Raw genomic sequence first — 21,065 nt, 5'->3', positions numbered from 1 at the left:
CAACCCTTGATGTTGGGTGACCTCAAAGCTAAGGACGTAGGGGAGAATCAGAGAATTATTTGTGAGCGATTTTGAAATGAAAAAATACAAAATATACAGATCAAATGCATTTCTACAGCTTTCAGAAGCGCTTTTCCACTGGGGCCTCTTACTGAATGGAAAGCTGGGTCATTACCACCCCCTAAGGAGTATATTTCAGACAAGGCGTTAGAGCACCTGTTGGGGGCAGCCCAGTGTCACACACAACATTCTGCCTAAAGCCAAACACAGGAGGGGAGGTCAGGCCAAGAATGGGCAGAATCTGCGCCGGACACAAACAATGAGTTTAACCTTAGGGCACGGCAAGGGGACGCTTTCCAAATGGCGGCTCAGGTTACAGCATTAGGGACCTGTCAAGGGTAACAAGTCCTTTAAGAGGTTGTTGGTTTTAATGGTGGAAGCTACAGGCTTTACTTTATACACATCTTGTTGCATCTGTCAATATTTCATTGCGGTTTTATAACTTGTTTGCTTCAGCGTAGTCTTAAAGGGGCGGTTCATCTTTAAGTTCACTTTTCGTATGTTGTAGAATCCTTAGCAACTTTTCAATTGGTCTTCATTTTTTGTTGGTTATAGTTTTGGAATAATTTGCCTGGTTCTTCCATATCTATTCACTGATGTGTGTCTTCTACTGCTGACATCAATGGAAAGAGTGACGATTGCAGTCTCTGTATAACAGTTGCTGCCTCCTAATGATATCAACATTTCTACCTCTGATATTTGCAAACAGTTTTCAGATCCTAGCGGAACCCTCCGTGCCAAACTGGCATGGTCACTACGGATGTCATTTGAGCGCCCTTTGCAGACGCCGAGAATTGCTTCTGCCCATAGGAGCATCCAAATGCTATTATAGGTACTGCCCCTGGTCAGCTCAGTTGGACTCAACCATAAACGGGTTGGTCATTTATAAATAGACATCCATATTCTGAGACAATTTGCAACTGGTTTTAATTTTTTATTTATTGCGGCTCTTCAATTTGGTATTTTAGCAGCTGTCTGGTTGCTAGGCTCTTGGTTACCTTAGCAACCAGGCAGTGGTTAGAATGAGAGACTGGAATATGAATAGGAGAGGGACTGAATATAAAGACGGACTAACCCGATCCCTTTTACCGATCCCCCGGCCGCCGGTGTCCGGCGGGGCATCTTATGGGGTGTGGGGCCCCTGGGGCGGCCCTTGTGGGCCCTGCACCCCCCAGTCCGACCTTGTATAAAGATAAGGAATAAACAGTAACAATAACAATAAAATTTTAGCCTCACATAGCAAAGGTTTTTGGCTGCCGGGGTCTGTGACCCCCATTTTGAATCTGAAAAGATGTAGAAGAGGTCAAGTATTTCAAAAACTATAACAAATACAGGGTCGGACTGGGGGGCTCGCACCCCAGGGGCCCTACAGGTGCCCACAACCATAGCCCCCCCCCCAGGAGGGGCCCCCCTGACCCCCCACGCAGGACCCCCCACACAACGTCCTCCCCTGAGCAAGTAAATTTAACTCGTCAGGGCAGAAGCAGGTCGGGCAAGGGGGGCACCGGCAAGGGTTAGTCCGACCCTGAACAAATAAGTAATGAAGGCCAGAAGCAAAGTTAATTACATATTACTATAGTACCCTCAACCCAAGAATTTTTCTTTAGTACTTAAGTTATTAAGTCACATGATGAAAAGACTTACATACATTTTCTTTTCATTTCTATAGAGTTCAAAAGCTTCCCGGGCTCCTCTAGTCGTTGCTGTTGGCTTATCTCTAGTGAGCCGCTGCCATGAGTTCCCTACTGGATATGACGGAATTTGGGGAGGCTGCTGATTATCTGCGGAAAAGCGCTCAAGAACTTATGAAGGTGCAGACCATCGCCTTTGACGGTAAGCTTTTTAAGTTTCGAGCCTAAGATTTGTAAAGGGAAGGCAGAGCCTTGGTGCTTTATCTACTGGAGATATTCTGGTCTCCCATAGCTGAAGGTCTAGGGCTGGTGCTCTATCTACTGGAGATATTCTGGTCTCCCATAGCTGAAGGTCTAGGGCTGGTACTCTATCTACTGGAGATATTCTGGTCTCCCATAGCTGAAGGTCTGGGGTTGGTGCGCTATCTACTGGAGATATTCTGGTCTCCCATAGCTGAAGGTCTGGGGTTGGTGCTCTATCTACTGGAGATATTCTGGTCTCCCATAGCTGAAGGTCTGGGGCCGGTGCTCTATCTACTGGAGATATTCTGGTCTCCTATAGCTGAAGGTCTGGGGTTGGTGCGCTATCTACTGGAGATATTCTGGTCTCCTATAGCTGAAGGTCTGGTGCTCCTCTGTCTACTGGAGATATTCTGGTCTCCCAAAGCTGAAGGTCTGGGGCCGGTGCTCTATCTACTGGAGATATTCTGGTCTCCCATAGCTGAAGGTCTGGTGCTCCTCTGTCTACTGGAGATATTCTGGTCTCCCAAAGCTGAAGGTCTGGGGCCGGTGCTCTATCTACTGGAGATATTCTGGTCTCCCATAGCTGAAGGTCTGGGGTTGGTGCTCTATCTACTGGAGATATTCTGGTCTCTTATAGCTGAAGGTCTGGTGCTCCTCTGTCTACTGAAGATATTCTGGTCTCCCAAAGCTGAAGGTCTGGGGCTGGTGCTCTGTCTGCTGGAGATATTCTGGTCTCCCATAGCTGAAGGTCTAGGGTTGGTGCTCTGTTTACTGGAGATATTCTGGTCTCCCATAGCTGAAGGTCTGGGGTTGGTGCTCTGTTTACTGGAGATATTCTAGTCTCCCATAGCTGAAGGTCTAGGGTTGGTGCTCTATCTACTGGAGATATTCTGGTCTCCTATAGCTGAAGGTCTAGGGTTGGTGCTCTATCTGCTGGAGATATTCTGGTCTCCCATAGCTGAAGGTCTGGGGTTGGTGCTCTGTCTACTGGAGATATTCTGGTCTCCCATAGCTGAAGGTCTGGTGCTCTATCTACTGGAGATATTCTGGTCTCCCCATAGTCTCCACATGCCTACTCACGGGTGTTGAAACTCCATAGATCACATGGCAGATGGTAGTACCCACAAGTTAGCTAAAGCATTTACCACAAAGTTTGTTGCATTCTCCAAAGACTAAAATGTGTTATGTTTTTCACTTAATTTCCACCAATTGGCAGTTGTTTACCTTGATCTTGACTGACCTTTGAGTTAACCGTTGGTATGATATAGAGAAAAATTTGGGGTACTTTAGCAAGCAGGGAGTGAATTTGGCACAGGAATATGGATAGGAGAGATCCTGAATAGAAAAATAAGTAATAAAAAGTAACAATGGCAATAAAACTGGAGCCTCACAGAGCAATGGTTCTATGGCTGCCGGGGTCAGTGACCCCCATTTGAAAGCTGGAAAGAGTTAAAAGAAGAAGGCAAATAATTCAAAAATAAAATATAATAATATTTGTTTTTTTTTATAATCTCTAAGGCAAGAAAAAGGCTTGGATTCCAGATGACAAGGAAGCTTACATTGAAGTGGAAATCAAGGACTCTTCTGGTGGCAAAGTCAACGTGGAGACTAAAGATAAAAAGGTCAAGACTCTGTTATTTCCCGCCGGCGACTTACATGTTCGCCGGTGGGATGGCAGGGGAAGGCAACTCGGGGAGATTAGTCGCGGGAGACTAATCTCCCCGTGTGCCAGAGCCCTTATGGTCTCTGTCGCATCCTTTATTCCTTATCTTTGCTGAATGCATAGCATGCCATTATACTAGGAGCACATAAGGATGAAGCCACATGGAGCTAGAAAATCCCCTGCCATAGACAATACTGAGAATTGCCTCTGCTAAACACACGTAGGGACAATTATCAGTAAATGATCAGCACTGTCTGTTTTAGTAGCTGTGACAAGTAGCTGCTACTAGTAGCTCTGTGTGTCTTCACCCTTAGGGCTCTGGCACATGGGGAGATTAGTCGCCCGCGACAAAACTCCCTGTTCACGGGCGACTAATCTCCCCGAGTTGCCTTCACCTGCCATCCCACCCGCGAAAATGTAAGTTGCCGGTGGGATGGCACACGCAGCGGCGCGATTTCGCACAAATCGCCGAAGTTGCCTCGCGAGGCTTTTTCGACGATTTGCGCGAAATCGCGCCGCGTGTGCCATCCCACCGGCGACTTACATTAGTTAAAATCATTGGGGGGTTGCTAAATGCCAGGCACCCCTAGCGATTCGACCTTTCCTTCTCCTTCAATAGGGCCTGTGCCCAGCAGAAGATCCTATGCTACTCCGGCCAGTCCTACCCTGACCCGTTTTGCCAGGACGTGCCCTTCTATGACTACTCAATAGACTATTTCAGAAGTAAAGACTTTCTATATTATTTCTTGCCAGACACTTACTGTGAAGGAAGACGACATCCAGCAAATGAACCCCCCGAAATTCGATATGATTGAAGATATGGCCATGCTTACTCATCTGAACGAGGCGTCGGTCCTGTCCAACCTGAAAAGACGTTATGCAAACTGGATGATTTATGTGAGTGATTTGTGTTAGGGCTCCGCCATTAATAACTTCCAATGATAACCCATAGCGACAGGGAATGTTTGGGGTAACTTAGTTCACGTAACAAGATGAGGGTCTACTCAAATACTATTTTATCTTACTAAGTAATATATCATCAATTTCTTTGTTTTAAAGTAGAAGGAAAGGTAAAAACGAAGTAAGAGTCCTCTGTCAAAAGAAACAGGATTTCTTGTCTCTTTGTTTTCCTGTGCCAGCATCTGTGTAGCTCTCTCCTCTCCTGCTCCCTCTTTCTTAAGACTGCTAAGAACTTACTCCCCCCTTAAGAATGTGGTTCTGAGCCAATCAGCAGGAAGCTGACTCATAGTCTTACAAACTGAGCATGTACACAGGTCTTGGTCTTGGTGCAGGAGTGAGGCATTATGGGAACTTTCTTTACACAGCTCAGCGTTTTTTCTTCCTGTTTGGCTTCTGATTATCTGAACAGGAGAAATATGGGGAGACTTAAGGGCACTACTGAGAGAAGTGAAGGTATGCCTGCAGCTTGAGATTAACTCTTTATTAGCCTTTCCTTCTCATTTAAAGTCATACAATTTACAGATAGTATCTGAAGTAGGATTGGCACCTTTCCCCATCTGTAAAACCAAACAGGGGGGCGTGGTATAATGTCACTGGGTGGGGCAGTGGGGGTGGGACTATGACGTGACGATCACGGTTAGCCAATTGTTGCCTTGATCTCGCTGAGTCCTGCCCAAAGTAAATACCTTTATAACAAATCATGAAAAGTAATATGTATTTTCCATAGGGATGCACCGAATCCCGCATTTGATTCAGGATTTGGGCCGAATCCGGTCTTTTTTGGAAGGATTTGGTCTCAGCCAAATCTGCAGTCCCAGCCAAACCGAATCCTAATCCGAATTCGGATTCGGTTCGGGATTTGGTCGAATCCCTCAGGGGGTTCGGCCGAACACAAAAAAGTGGGTTCGGTGCATCCCTAATTTTCCATTCCTTTTCCAATTGACAGACCTACTCCGGTTTGTTTTGCGTTACCGTCAACCCCTACAAATGGCTGCCAGTCTACACAGCAACTGTTGTAGCCGCCTACAAAGGCAAGAGGCGCTCAGAAGCTCCACCCCATATCTACTCAATTGCGGACAACGCGTATAACGACATGGTGCGCAGTAAGTATCCCCAGAATGCCAAGGACAGTGCCATTGTAATATTCCTCAATCAGGAGCACCGGCCTGGAGAAACAAGTCAATGATTTCATACATGGGGCGGGGCTTAAATATTGCCCCGCCCCGGCATAGGAGCATTTCCTTGTACTAAAACCTATTTTATTACGTGAAAATTCCATTTAAGTCTATGGGGGAAATCTAGAATGAAATTAAGAGTTTTTCTCATCAAATTGAATCTTTCCCTTTGGCCGAGATTTAGACCAATGGTTAATCAAGTTAAAAAATTCATAGAAGTCAATGGGGAAATCCAGACTTCATTTAGATTTGTTTTTTAATTACATTTTATCTCTAATATGGTAACTTCAGCCCGTACCCAATGGAAGAGCCAGACTGTCCAAGCATATATGGAGTTGTATAGCTAGCTTAAAGGGACCTGTCACCCACACATAAAAATCTGTATAATAAAAGTCCTTTGCAAATTAAACATGAAACCCAAGTTCTTTTTTTTATTAAAAAAAATTAGATGGTGCATACACAAGGTTTTTTCAATAAGTGTCCACAAAATGGCGGCTGCCTGCTTGCTGTTATTGTAACTTTCAAGACTGAAGGAAACACAATTAAAACAATTAATATAGTGTAAGTAAAGTTTATTTTGCTCGACTAACATGATAGAAAAAGATTTGGAATTATTTCTTAGGGTCCCCTTTAAGGCTCATAGCACTGTGGGTTTTGTAATCATGAAAGTCCTCTTATAGGAACAGCAATGTTCTAACCGTCTCACGTCTTCACATAAATGGAAAATGCTGTGTTTATGTCAGATACTTGCCAGTACACAGAGATTACCCAAGAACAGGGAGCAATTATTTTAAAAGGTCCCCTGCAAGGGGTTGGGGGGGTGTGGCAGTGGGGTTTGTAGGCATATTTCCCCTTTAATACAATAAATATTACCCTTTGTGTTGCTAAAAACCCTTCCATCTCCTTTCTTACAGATCGGGAGAACCAATCAATGCTCATCACGTAAGTAATCGTTATGGTTTCACTTGGTAACTGTCATTTTAATGCCGTCTTTATGGTTTACATTTATTTCTCGGTTGCTTTGTGCCAATTATTCATGGCTGTAGGAAAGTTTTATGTCATTTACCGCCGCTTGGCAGCTGTTTTGCCCTACAGAATAATCTAATATCATCTGAATTGGTGGCATGAAGGCATAATGGGGGAGGAGGTTGGCTGGGGGGTGTGAAGGCTGCGGTGGGAGCCCTTTGGAGGGTTCAGGGGCCCCTCAGGCAGTAGCCCCGGTGGGCCCTGTACCCCCAGCCAGACCCAGTGCTTACCTTATATGGGTTGTTCACCTTCAGGTTAACTTTCATATGTTATAGAATGGCCTGTATTTCTATTGGTCTTGATTTTTTATTTGTTATAGTCTTTGAGTTATTTGCCTTCCTCTACTGCCTCTTCCCAGCTTTCAGATGGGGGTCACTGACCCCGGCAGCCAAAAACTGCTGCTCTGTGAGGCTACAATTGTATTGTTATTGTTACTTATAATTACTTATCTTTCTATTTAGGCCCTCCCATATTTATATTCCTGTCTCTCTTTCAATCCACTGCCTGGTCGCTAGGTTGAATTGGACCCTAGCAACCTGGAGAGCTTCTGAACAAAAAGCTAAATAACTCAAAGCCAAATGCAGATTGTCTCTGAGTAGCAATCTCTACATCATACTAAAAGTTAATTTAAAAGTGAACCACCCCTATAATCCATTTGAAGATTAGTGTCTGGTAGCATTATATGGCACATATCTGTCAGAGGGTATTACAGTAAAGGTGCCCTACAGGTGGGAGATATCGGGAGAATCCAGGCTAATTTGATTGTTTGGCCCTGATAGAAGCAATAGGGCCCACCCGGAGTTTTCCTGGTATCCCAGTGGGCCAGTCTGACACTGCTTTGGCTTATTATAAAAATATCAGGCCATGTTCCTATTCTCATCTCAAAAAATAACCAAACTAAGAAGGTGGATTTGCCCTAAAATGCCAGGGCGATTACAGCTAAATTAAGAATTCAAGTCCAACGAGCACCAATCAGTTTCCAGCCTTATTAGGTAAAGCAAATGCTTGGCTATTATCCTTCTGCAGCTATTTCACTATCAGCGCCTGTGCCCTTTGTTATCTGGGATTGGCGCGCAATGCCAGCCATGCTATTCTTAGGTGTGAAATCACCCAGGAACAATGGGCAGAGGGGCTGGGATACAGGGCCTTATGGGTTATGTTCATTGTCAGCGCCAGTAACTCTACCCTCACTCGGAGCCGAGTCTGCCCAGTGTCAGGGCCTTTTCCAGACGCATTAGAGCAGCAGCCAATCTGCAAGATTAGTGGATTATTTTGGCTTCATCTGGCCGCTGTGAAAGTGTTTTGTATTGCTGTTGCTAGAGTATACACGGCCATATTGATTTTTATACGATGGAGAGATATTGTATGAGGCTCTTTATGAGCGGTTAGCAGAGCGCTGATGTCTGCCTGCCCATTAAATATTAAGGAATTCTACATGAAATATTTATATCATTTTTTGAATCAAATCTTCCCTAGGAAATCATTTTCTCCCGCATCTCCCCAAGACTGAATATTTTATATATTAAGGGATATAGGATTTAACCCGCTGAGCATAAAGAATAACAATAACTCTTTCAGAAACTCAGAATAAGACGCTTCTTTATATGCTAGTATTTATTATTTATGGGCAAAAAGTTACAACTTCTTCAGGCTAATGTTCCACGGAGAGATTCGTTCCTGCCATTTTTAAAAAGCTTCCTATTGAGGAGCCCATTTTGGGTGGGAACCCATTGACAGTTATAACCCTATTCAATTGCTGTGACTTTCATCTTTCAGTGGGTGTTTGGCCCAAGGTGGGTAACCAGAATAATGGTTCCGGGTTGAAGGATTCCATTAGAATATAATAATATATAATAATAGAATATATAAGAGTAAGTAACTGTTCCAGGGTCGGACTGGGCGGCCCAGACCCAACCCTTACCGGCATTCCCTCTGCTCAGGGGAGGGCGTCGGGTGGGGGACCCTGCAGGGGGTTAGGGGGGCCGCTGCGGGGGGGGGGTTAGGGGACGCGGCCGGCGGGGGCACTTGCAGGGCCCCTGCACCCCCTAGTCCGACCCAGAACTGTTTTGGTTACAAGTGAATCCCATCATGAAAATACAGACTTATTTATGGTTCATTTGCAAATGTTATGTTTATGCTCAAAATCTACTTTTTGTTGTGCTTTTTTATGTGATTTGCAGCTTTGTATTAAGATAACTTGTAGAAATGCTGTTATAGGACATAGGGATGGTGAAAATCAAAGTAAGGGTATGGCTAGCATGGACATTAAACACAAACATAGGGGGGGCAAACAGTGCTGGGGGTAATATGTGCAACCTATGGCTCTCCCTATAGAAGCCACATCTTCGTAGCATTGAGATAATGATTGCCCCGTACATGAGAATGGTTGCCCCGTACATGAGAATGATTGCCCCGTACATGTGAATGATTGCCCCGTACATGAGAATGGTTGCCCCGTACATGAGAATGATTGCCCCGTACATGTGAATGATTGCCCCGTACATGAGAATGGTTGCCCCGTACATGAGAATGATTGCCCCGTACATGTGAATGGTTGCCCCGTACATGAGAATGATTGCCCCGTACATGTGAATGATTGCCCCGTACATGAGAATGATTGCCCCGTACATGAGAATGATTGCCCCGTACATGAGAATGATTGCCCCGTACATGAGAATGATTGCCCCGTACATGAGAATGATTGCCCCGTACATGTGAATGATTGCCCCGTACATGTGAATGATTGCCCCGTACATGTGAATGATTGCCCCGTACATGAGAATGATTGCCCCGTACATGTGAATGATTGCCCCGTACATGTGAATGATTGCCCCGTACATGAGAATGATTGCCCCCGTACATGTGAATGATTGCCCCGTACATGAGAATGATTGCCCCGTACATGTGAATGATTGCCCCGTACATGAGAATGATTGCCCCGTACATGAGAATGATTGCCCCGTACATGAGAATGATTGCCCCGTACATGAGAATGATTGCCCCGTACATGTGAATGATTGCCCCGTACATGAGAATGATTGCCCCGTACAAGAGAATGATTGCCCCGTACATGAGAATGATTGCCCCGTACATGAGAATGATTGCCCCGTACATGAGAATGATTGCCCCGTACATGTGAATGATTGCCCCGTACATGAGAATGATTGCCCCGTACATGAAAGTGATTGCCCCGTACATGAGAATGATTGCCCCGTACATGAGAATGATTGCCCCGTACATGAGAATGATTGCCCCGTACATGAGAATGATTGCCCCGTACATGTGAATGATTGCCCCGTACATGTGAATGATTGCCCCGTACATGAGAATGATTGCCCCGTACATGAGAATGATTGCCCCGTACATGAGAATGATTGCCCCGTACATGTGAATGATTGCCCCGTACATGTGAATGATTGCCCCGTACATGTGAATGATTGCCCCGTACATGAGAATGATTGCCCCGTACATGAGAATGATTGCCCCGTACATGAGAATGATTGCCCCGTACATGTGAATGGTTGCCCCGTACATGAGAATGATTGCCCCGTACATGAGAATGATTGCCCCGTACATGAGAATGATTGCCCCGTACATGAGAATGATTGCCCCGTACATGAGAGTGATTGCCCCGTACATGAGAGTGATTGCCCCGTACATGAGAGTGATTGCCCCGTACATGAGAGTGATTGCCCCGTACATGAGAGTGATTGCCCCGTACATGAGAGTGATTGCCCCGTACATGAGAATGATTGCCCCGTACATGAGAATGATTGCCCCGTACATGAGAATGATTGCCCCGTACATGAGAATGATTGCCCCGTACATGAGAATGATTGCCCCGTACATGAGAATGATTGCCCCGTACATGAGAATGATTGCCCCGTACATGAGAATGATTGCCCAGCACAACCTACTTTTGCATAACGTGCCTTCCTTCACTTATCCACCTATCGTCTTCTGTCGCCCCAAGCGGAGAATCCGGCGCAGGCAAAACTGTAAACACCAAACGTGTTATTCAGTACTTTGCCATTGTGGCTGCTCTTGGGGAAGGGCTCGGGAAGAAGAGCGTAAGAACCAACGCCGCCCTTGCCGTGACTTTTTTGCCTTTTTCCCCCCCATCAAAAATTCAGAAGCTCCCCCCCTGGCTTTTTTTCTTGCTTTTACTTCTTTTCTTCCATCTTTTAATGTGTTTTTTTTTATCTTTTTCATTTTTCTTTTGTTTTGTTGTTGTGCTATAACATTCCAGCTGGTTATTTCTTGAATATTTTCTTTCTTTCTGTAAAATACCATTTCCATCCATCTTCTTACTGGATGATTGGGAAGTTTTACCAAGCAGAGGCCACTGAGCCCAGTGTATCTATTGGTGTGGGACATGAGAAAGGCAATTCACTGAATACTCTGATTTCTAGTTCACCAAAAAAGCTTTCCAGTGGGCACATGAATAGCAGGAAGGTTTTATCTTAGTAGCAGCTACTTGTCACGGCTACTAAATGCCAGAAAATCCCCTGCCACAGACAATACTGAGAATTGCCTCTGCTAAAACACATGTAGAGACAATTATCAGTAAATGATCAGCATTGTCTGTTTCTGTAGCCGTGACAAGTAGCTGCTACTAATAGCTCTGTGTGTCTTCATCCTAAAGTGATAGTGACACGAAAAAACTACTTTTCAAAAGTTCCCTATAGGTCGTGTTGACAGTTTTTCGCTGATAGGGCTACTTTTGTAAGTAATTGTTACTTGAAGTCCCTAAACCTGACTGTTTTGCCGCCTGACTGTCCCTTCCCAACCTGTCAGTTATAGCTTCTAATGCTAACGGACAAATATGGCCGCCCCCTCATAGAGGAATACAGGGGATCAGAAGAAAATCATAAGCATCAGGCAAATATTTTATGGCAAAATTATAAAGACAATGTTATGATAGATGTAAAAAAAAGATTTACTTATCTCGTAACAGATAAGCGGCGCTGTAGAACCAGGGTCTGCTCCTTCTATAGCTACAGAGACATGCCCCCTCCCCGGCCGCTCTGCTATCGGATAGTGCGCAGGGAGAGGGGAACGTGACCAGGGACCCCTCCGAAGATTATTTTTTTTGTAGGACCCAACGCCATATAGTTACACCACTGAGAGAGATTGTAATGGCAGATATAACTGACAGTTTCAAGGGTCCTTTTTTACCACAGCCTAGTGTGTATTTGTTGTATTATGGCATCTAAACCCCCAAAAGGCAAGTAGTGGGTGAGATTACACTAGGGAGCTCTAGACTGTCAGCAGGCCCGGATTTGTGGAGAGGCCACAAAGGCCCGGGCCTAGGGCGGCAGAAACCTGGCATGCCGCCCAGCCGCACAATAATCTCAAAATTTCTGCTCCCATACAGAGCAATGGAGACTTCTCCCCACTGCTCCGTATGCACTTTGGCCCACGACGCATGCGCGCTTGCTTGCCCCCGCTGTTTGCGTATGCGCGCCCCCCACTCTCGCGCCTGCGCACTACCGCTGGTCAGGCACGACGCGCGCATGCGCACCGGGGGGGGGGGGGCGTGGGACTGGGGGCGGCCTGGGGGCAGTGAGTTTTGAAATCCGGCCCTGACTGTCAGCCAACAAGCAGAACATGTCCTTTCAGGACTCCGCTCTTCCGATTTCCAGCTCCCATCAGTCCCAGGGTATTTGGCACAACACAAATTTTCAATCTATATAGATTCAATAAGGGCCGAGGGAGCCCCAGTACTGCCATAGAATAGTGAGATTTCTCTTGTCCCACCCCAAAGTTACCATGGATACCAGTTTTTCTTTTGTTTTTTGCTTAAATTCACTAAACGCTCTTTTTGAACTTTTTCCTCTCTTTTCTCATCCATTCTTTTTTTTCTTCCCACCATACTTTTGTTTTAATCTCTCCATTGTGCCAATGCTAATGTCATTCACTTTCCACTTTTCACTTTTTCCTGTTATTTTTAGCATCATTCTTTTCCATACGTAATAAGCTCCTCCCCCAGCGCTAGCTATTTGATTGAATAACCTGTGGATACAGCTTTCCTTCTTGCTTAGTGTTACTAAGGGCTGGTTTTTTGTATCATTTTCTTGCAGTAAATGCTTTTTTGCCCTTTATATCAGTGCTTTTATCCCCATTTCTTTCCCTTGTAATTATAATATGCAATTTATACGACTTTCCGTTTTCTTCTTTTTTTTAATGGCTTTAATAAGATTCTATTGTGCTTTTTGCCGCCAAATACAGTTTTTAATATTCTTGCTATATTTTGATTTCTTGCTATATTATTTCATGGCATATTTATCCTTCATTTAACTTTACCCTTTTTGTGGCAGCTTTAAAAACTGCGGCTTTGACTTTGAACTTTGTTATTGGCATTTTAAACATTGCGGCTTTGTGGATTTTAACAATTAATTATTATTAGGGAATGTAATTCTGTTGCTGACTATTTTTCCTGCTTATTTACCGCAGGCTCCGGCTACAAAGACTGGGGTAAGTGGTTTAGTAGTAATGTTCCTTTTCTGTGTGCTGGATGGAGGCTAAAGTTGGCCATACACGGTATGATCCCCTCATTTGGCAAGGGAGCCTAACGAGCAGATCTTCTTCCAATATGCCCACCTAAGGTCCTAGGGCCCTAGACTTAAACGATCAAATTAAACAGGCGGGCATAGGTGCCGTTGGACTGAGGCACGTTGGACCCAAATCCGATGGAAAAACAAACCTGCCCAATCATGATCTGCCTAATTTTAGGCCACATCTCAGTCAGGTAGGCCTGTCAGGGGAGCCCATACAGGGGCAGATAACTGCCAAATCAGTCTAAAGGACCCCAGTCGGCTGCTAAAATCTCCCCGTGTATGGCCACCTTTAGAGACAACTGTAATGCCCACCCTTCTGTGCCCCAGATGTTGCTGAGGTGCCAACTCTAAAGGTGGCCGTACAGGTTAAGATCCGCTCGCTTGGCGAAGTCGCCAAGTGAGCGGATCTTCTCCCGATATCCCCACCTACGGGTGGGCGATATCAGGCAAATGTAAGCTAATTCGATCGTTTGGCCCTGGGGTCAAACGATTGAATTATAGCGGCACTAATGGGTGCAGTCATTTCGGGGACCGCAACAACGAGCCAATGCGGTCCCTGATCCGACTAAATTAACCTGCCTGATCGATATCTGCCCAGATATCGGTCGGCCATGCCCCTCGTTGCTGCCCCTACACGGGCCGATAAGCTGCCGAATGGGTCTAAGGGACCAATATCGGCAGCTACAATCGGCCCGTGTATGGGGACCTTAACTGATTTGGATGCTGGGAGCTGTAGGTCAACAACAGCTAGAAGGTGTATGATCTATATTTATGTATTTTGAGTTTAGAGTTGTAGCCTAACCAAATATTTTTGTATATATCTTGGGATATATATCTTGGGATGTTCCAAGCTCAGTTGTTATACATATTAACTGTTTGTCTCTTTGGTAGAAAGATGTAGAAGAGGAAGGCAAATTATTAAAGAACTTTATTTAGTCCAAGACTGAAAACTCTCATGTTTCAGTCAGACCTACTGAACAACCTACAAAAAGTTTCCGACCAATAGAATTATTTGAAATCATTTCCCACCAAGTACAATAAGACACCTGGTTGATACCAGCTACTAGATACATACAAGTTCATTACAGCTCTCTCTTTGTGTTCATTTCCAGGGCACCTTAGAAGACCAAATCATCGAAGCGAATCCAGCTATGGAAGCCTTTGGCAATGCTAAAACGTTGAGGAATGACAACTCATCTCGTTTTGTAAGTACAATAGGTATTTATTATCTAGACACAGTTATGGGAACATGTTAATAATATATAAAATGAACCTAAATGGCTCAGACTGGACTGAAAAACTTACTTTGATCTTCAGGGAAAATTTATCCGAATCCATTTTGGACCAACTGGCAAATTGGCTTCTGCCGACATTGACATCTGTAAGTAAAGAGGAGGCAAGAGTGACCCATGTAATGCCTGCAGGGATGGAAACACAACCATCTTGTTCTTTGCTGTTTTTTTCAGACCTCTTGGAAAAATCGAGAGTGATTTTCCAACAACCGGGGGAAAGAAGTTACCATATATACTATCAAATTCTTTCTGGGAAGAAGCCAGAGCTTCAAGGTGAGTCAAAATGAGCAGGAAATTGTCATATGTACTGAATGGGAAACTGAACTTGATACATCCAGTGACTCACAATCTAAGGGTGAAGACACATGGAGATACTTAGTAGCAGCTACTTGTCGCGGCTACTAAACGCCAGAAATTACCCTGCCATAGAGAATACTGAGAATTGCCTCTGCTAAAACACACGTAGAGACAATGATCAGTAAATGAGCAGCATTGTGTGTTTTAGTAGCTGCTACTAGTAGCTCTGTGTGTCTTCACCCTTATGAAAAAGATATTATATAAAGCAAAATTCAACAAATTTGTTCTAGAAGGTTCTATGGAAAATAGCCTTTACTTTCATATACACCAGGACCTACTGGCTGTTGTATTGGCCAGCCCATTTTGAAAGTCTTGGTCATCTGTACTTTCAACTGGCTGTATTATTACATCAAGAGCAATTCACTTTCATGGGCCTTTATATATTTAATTTGCTCTTCTGTACCACCAAGGATTTTGTTCTCCTGCATAATGATGTTTTCCAGTCTAAAGAATTACATTTACATTTGCAAAGAGCTGTTTTTATGGTCTTTATGGTCACCTTTTCCCAAGTATTTTTTAGCTGGGAACTATACATAAATGTTATTAGAAGCCATTGTTACAACAAAATATGGCTTCATACAATTACAAATGGCTGAACTGCTTTGGCGGTGACACCTGTTCCATTTATAAAGGTAGCCAATTGGCATTTTGCAGTTTCGCTTTAGAAATAGGTTCGAGTTGAACATGTTTTTTGAGTTTCACACGTATGTTTGGAATGCTCCATTGCAGATATGCTGTTAGTGTCTACCAACCCGTACGATTATCACTTCTGCTCACAAGGCGTGACCACCGTAGACAACCTGGATGATGGTGAAGAACTCATGGCAACAGATGTACGTGTTGTTTATCCCTGCTAAATAAAATAACTATATAGTTGACCCTGCTTATATATATAGTATGTTTGTATGTATAACTGTATTTATAAAGCGCCACAAGTGTACGCAGCACTATACAATCTTACAATATACACAATTACCCACAGGGAGGACAAGTGATATAATAAATACAATAAATATATATATATATAAATGCACAGGGAGTAAGTGCCATGTGGTATGAAACACAGTAGGAAGGAGGTCCCTGCCCCGTAGAGCTTACAATCTAAGTGGTTGGGTAACATACAAGCACAAATTGGAAGGTATCATAGGATCGGTGTAAAGTTGGGGGTGTAGATCTGCTGGTCGAGAAGCTGACTTGGGTTCTATTCCCATTTCCTTGTTCACTTTATTACTATATCCATCCCACACTAAAGTGCTGTGTTTCTCACTTTGCAAAGTTGCCAGCTTTATATAAAAATAAAGATATTAGCGATATTATTCTAGGGGTATTAATGAAAAGAGAGTGGGCTTTATGACTCTAGGTCTCTAATGCTAATTTCGTATTCCTGGTCCATGTGTTGTATTTTTTATCATTTCAGAATCATAACCTAGTAGTATAAACCAGTGAGCCAATCAGATGTTTGCTTTGATTAGCCTAACCACACTTGATCATTTCCAGTTCTTTTTTCTTTTTGGTCATATTCATCTACATTTCATTTATATATAATGTCACAGTATCCCATGTATGTTTATGCTTTGTTACGCAGCATGCCATGGACATCCTTGGCTTCAGCCAAGAAGAGAAGACGGGCAGCTATAAAATAGTCGGAGCCGTCATGCACTTCGGAAACATGAAGTTCAAGCAAAAGCAGCGAGAGGAGCAGGCCGAGACGGACGGCACTGAGAGTAAGTCCCACCAGACCTGTAAAGATGGCTGCTGTTGGGGTTATTGCTTTTTCTGCCTGATGTTTCATTGGTTGCTGGATGTGATCAAATGATGGCCGTTTGGTAGGATATTATTCTTAGTAGGAATGGGAGGAGGAAAAGCCAAGCCTAGGTTCCCTAACTAAAGGGGTAAAAACCATAGATAGGGTACTATTACTGCAACATATAGGGTTGCCACATTTACCCATGCCAAAAGCCAGGCAGGGGGGCAGGCAGTGACATCACAGGGATAGAATGATGTCACGGGGGCGGGCAGTTGCATCACAGGGACGTGGTGGTTGGCTGCCCGACAGACAGTTTTGACCCAGACTGCCCTAAAAACTGGACGTCCTGGATTCTGGTAAGAAAAGGTGTCCATATTAAATGACTGAGAATCATGGAGGCCATAGCCAACAGCCTTTAGATGGGAAGCTAAGTAATAATGTCAGAAACCACTTCAAGTTCTTCTTTACTCATAAGCAAGTTGTGTTTGTTTCAGAAGTGCCAATAGAGGCTAAATGTCAATAAGTTTGGCCTAGAGCTTTCTATGAACAAACAATAATGGTTTTAGAACACATGTGTTTCTAGCTTTGATGCTCCATGCGTGCGTTAGTCTCTGACTGCCTGATATCTACAGGTGCCGACAAGGCCGCCTACCTGATGGGAATCAGCTCAGCCGATCTCATTAAGGGTTTACTCCACCCCAGGGTCAAGATCGGGAACGAATATGTGACCAAAGGTCAAAATGTGGAACAGGTATGCAGCTTTATCAGTTACAGTTTGTTTGTTTTTTTTACATTGAGGAGTTTTCATTAAATTAGATCATTGCAGGAACCCAATTAGAGATTTGCTTTCATTGTCTAACACAGTGATCCCCAACCAGTGGCTCAGGGGCAACATGTTGCTCCCCAACCCCTTGGGTGTTGCTCTCAGTGCCCCCAAACCAGGGAGTTATTTTTGAATTCCTGACTTGGGGGCAAGTTTTGGTTGAATAAAAACAAGATTTCCTACCAAATAAAGCCCCTGTAAGCTGATAGGGTGCATAGAGGCCCCTAATAGCCAATCACAGCCCTTATTTGGCTCCTCCATGAACTTTTATGGTGCTTGTGTTGCTCCCCAAGTCTTTTTACATTTGACTGTGGCTCACGAGTAAGAAAGTTGGGGACCCCTGGTCTAACAGTTACAAAGTGAGCGTCCAAAATATGGCAATTCGCTTCCCCAGGGTCAGACTGGGCTGGTGGGACAATAGAAAAAAAGCTGGTGGGCCCCAGCCCTCATGGGCCATGTCCTGCCAACCCAACTCCATTCCCCTGCCCAGGCCACCCCAGCACCCTGACTGCCCTGCCTGGGCTGCCAATGTTTTTGTGTTACCCTGCCCGATCCTGCTCCCCAGGAGATAAAAGGAATCTGGCGTGGAAGGGGTGGAGGCAGATGTTTGGCCCTGAGGTCACAGCCCCGGTGGGCCCCTATGCTTCAGTCTAACCCTGCACGTCCCCAAGTAACTAGTATCTAACTTTGGCACCATGTTTTTGAGCCTGACAAAAATGCTCGGAGACCCCAAAAAGCACCCCATGTACCATTACCCTCAGTGGCATTAGCCAATCAAAGCTATTAATCCAACTTTATGCAAGCAAGAGGCAACGTTTACCATTACACCTTCCCCATGTGACTTTTGTAAAATCCCTACACATATAAGCGTTTATAATTCTGTTTCCCCCGTGTTGTCGGGCAGGTGGTGTACGCAGTTGGCGCATTGGCCAAAGCAACGTATGATAGGATGTTCAAGTGGCTTGTTAGCCGGATCAACAGGACGCTGGACACTAAATTAGCCAGACAGTTCTTCATAGGAGTATTGGATATCGCTGGATTTGAAATATTTGAGGTAAGTCCATCAGAGGGTTATTAGTTTGTATAGGGTTGTAATCAAAATATCTGTATAACAGACATAGTTGACTGGTTACAGCCTTTCTAATTGCCCCCTTATTTCTCCATTCTGATTTATTCCCCATACATTATCAGCCCCATGCACGGCCTGTTGATCACTACAACCCCCAACAACTACATTAGCGGCGCCCATGACTGTGTGTGTTTTCTCTCTCGCAGTACAACAGTTTCGAGCAGCTTTGCATCAATTTCACCAATGAGAAACTGCAACAGTTTTTCAACCACCACATGTTCGTCCTGGAACAGGAAGAATACAAGAAGGAAGGGATCGAGTGGGTGTTTATTGACTTCGGCCTAGATCTGCAGCCTTGTATTGACCTGATCGAGAAGGTAAAGATTTGTAAAGCAAAATATATGGTGCTTTTTGCCCATCTTAATGATAGGGTAACATTAGGTTTTAATGCTAGTTCAGCTGCTCTGTTTGCCCTTTCCTATTCATGCACAGCTCAGTGCAAAACATAATACTTATAGACTAAGTCTGTCCAAAATGTGCCTTTTATCTGTTATTTAGGTATAGTTGTATATCAACAATAGCTAAAGGGCTGAAGATTGGACAACAATTATATTAGCATTACTAATGTCATCATATAAGAGTATACTTGCTATCCCATTATCTCTCCCTACTATACCTGCTATCCCACAGCCCCAGTCCCTTCCCAGAGGCTATTATCCCACTGCTACTATAGGCACCATCTCTCCCTACTATACCTGCTATCCCACAGCCACAGTCCCTTCCCAGAGGCTATTATCCCCCCACTGCTACTATAGGCACCATCTCTCCCTACTATACCTGCTATCCCACAGCCACAGTCCCTTCCCAGAGGCTATTATCCCCCCACTGCTACTATAGGCACCATCTCTCCCTACTATACCTGCTATCCCACAGCCCCAGTCCCTTCCCAGAGGCTATTATCCCCCCACTGCTACTATAGGCACCATCTCTCCCTACTATACCTGCTATCCCACAGCCCCAGTCCCTTCCCAGAGGCTATTATCCCCCCACTGCTACTATAGGCACCATCTCTCCCTACTATACCTGCTATCCCACAGCCCCAGTCCCTTCCCAGAGGCTATTATCCCCCCACTGCTACTATAGGCACCATCTCTCCCTACTATACCTGCTATCCCACAGCCCCAGTCCCTTCCCAGAGGCTATTATCCCCCCACTGCTACTATAGGCACCATCTCTCCCTACTATACCTGCTATCCCACAGCCCCAGCCCTTCCCAGAGGCTATTATCCCCCACTGCTACTATAGGCACCATCTCTCCCTACTATACCTGCTATCCCACAGCCTCAGTCCCTTCCCAGAGGCTATTATCCCCCCACTGCTACTATAGGCACCATCTCTCCCTACTATACCTGCTATCCCACAGCCCCAGTCCCTTCCCAGAGGCTATTATCCCCCCACTGCTACTATAGGCACCATCTCTCCCTACTATACCTGCTATCCCACAGCCCCAGTCCCTTCCCAGAGGCTATTATCCCCCCACTGCTACTATAGGCACCATCTCTCCCTACTATACCTGCTATCCCACAGCCCCAGTCCCTTCCCAGAGGCTATCATCCCCCCACTGCTACTATAGGCACCATCTCTGCTAATACACACTGATTGTGCTGCCCCATACTATTCCTGACTACAACTACTGTTCTTTCTCCTCTATCTGCCTGAACTCCCAAAAGATAACTGTAGGTTGCTATCACATAAAGGGAACCTTTATTAAAGTTGTTAAATACCTATATTTGTTTTCAGCCATTGGGTATATTGTCCATCTTGGAAGAAGAATGCATGTTTCCCAAAGCTTCAGACATGACCTTTAAAGCTAAGCTCTATGACAACCACTTGGGAAAGTCTCCTAATTTCCAGAAGCCAAAACTGGACAAGAAGCGGAGATATGAGCCGCACTTTGAGTTGATGCATTATGCCGGAGTGGTAAGGACTCCTTTAGAATGTCATTGATGCCTTGTTAAATGGTGACCAAACTGGGAAATATCTGCTCATTTGTCACCTCCGTCCAATAAGTGCATATTTCTATATATAACTAGCTTTAACTCACAGACTGCACGGTTATAATGCGTAACTGTTCCCTTTGCAGGTTCCCTATAACATAGTTGGGTGGTTGGATAAAAACAAAGATCCACTGAATGAAACTGTGGTGACCGTGTTCCAGAAATCATCCAATAAACTTCTGGCTAGTTTGTATGAGAAGTACATTAGCTCTTATTCAGGTAATATGATGCGCTAGGGATGCGCAATGTGTCTGACGTAGGGCCATACATGCCCAGATTTGGTGGGGCCGGACCTTACTGGCCTAAAGGTGCCCATACACGTAACGATCTGCTCACCTGGCGAGGTCGCCAAGCGAGCGGATCTCCTCCCGATATCCCCACCTACGGGGCCCCTACCTGGCG

General features: G+C 44.7%; 1 protein-coding gene across 1 annotated transcript in view; it reads left to right on the top strand.

Moving 5' to 3' along the window:
• Positions 1-1,728: 1,728 nt before the first annotated feature.
• myh7b (myosin, heavy chain 7B, cardiac muscle, beta) overlaps positions 1,729-21,065 on the top strand; it is a 36,632-nt gene continuing 17,295 nt past the window's right edge. Inside the window, exons 1-17 of the mRNA XM_031894437.1 lie at positions 1,729-1,893; positions 3,453-3,556; positions 4,351-4,494; positions 5,504-5,660; positions 6,647-6,674; positions 10,732-10,828; positions 13,215-13,235; positions 14,431-14,523; positions 14,636-14,699; positions 14,785-14,883; positions 15,697-15,800; positions 16,553-16,691; positions 17,347-17,465; positions 18,442-18,591; positions 18,813-18,983; positions 20,407-20,586; positions 20,750-20,882. Of these exons, the coding sequence (XP_031750297.1) occupies positions 1,794-1,893; positions 3,453-3,556; positions 4,351-4,494; positions 5,504-5,660; positions 6,647-6,674; positions 10,732-10,828; positions 13,215-13,235; positions 14,431-14,523; positions 14,636-14,699; positions 14,785-14,883; positions 15,697-15,800; positions 16,553-16,691; positions 17,347-17,465; positions 18,442-18,591; positions 18,813-18,983; positions 20,407-20,586; positions 20,750-20,882 (1,903 nt within the window). The 5' untranslated portion in view covers positions 1,729-1,793. The remainder of the gene's footprint in view (positions 1,894-3,452; positions 3,557-4,350; positions 4,495-5,503; positions 5,661-6,646; positions 6,675-10,731; positions 10,829-13,214; positions 13,236-14,430; positions 14,524-14,635; positions 14,700-14,784; positions 14,884-15,696; positions 15,801-16,552; positions 16,692-17,346; positions 17,466-18,441; positions 18,592-18,812; positions 18,984-20,406; positions 20,587-20,749; positions 20,883-21,065) is intronic.

Source organism: Xenopus tropicalis, chromosome 10 (genome assembly GCF_000004195.4).
Source record: "Xenopus tropicalis strain Nigerian chromosome 10, UCB_Xtro_10.0, whole genome shotgun sequence".
Taxonomy (NCBI): Eukaryota; Metazoa; Chordata; class Amphibia; order Anura; family Pipidae; genus Xenopus; species Xenopus tropicalis.
Note: the sequence above shows the minus strand (reverse complement) of the source record. Positions and strands in the feature narration are given on the sequence as shown.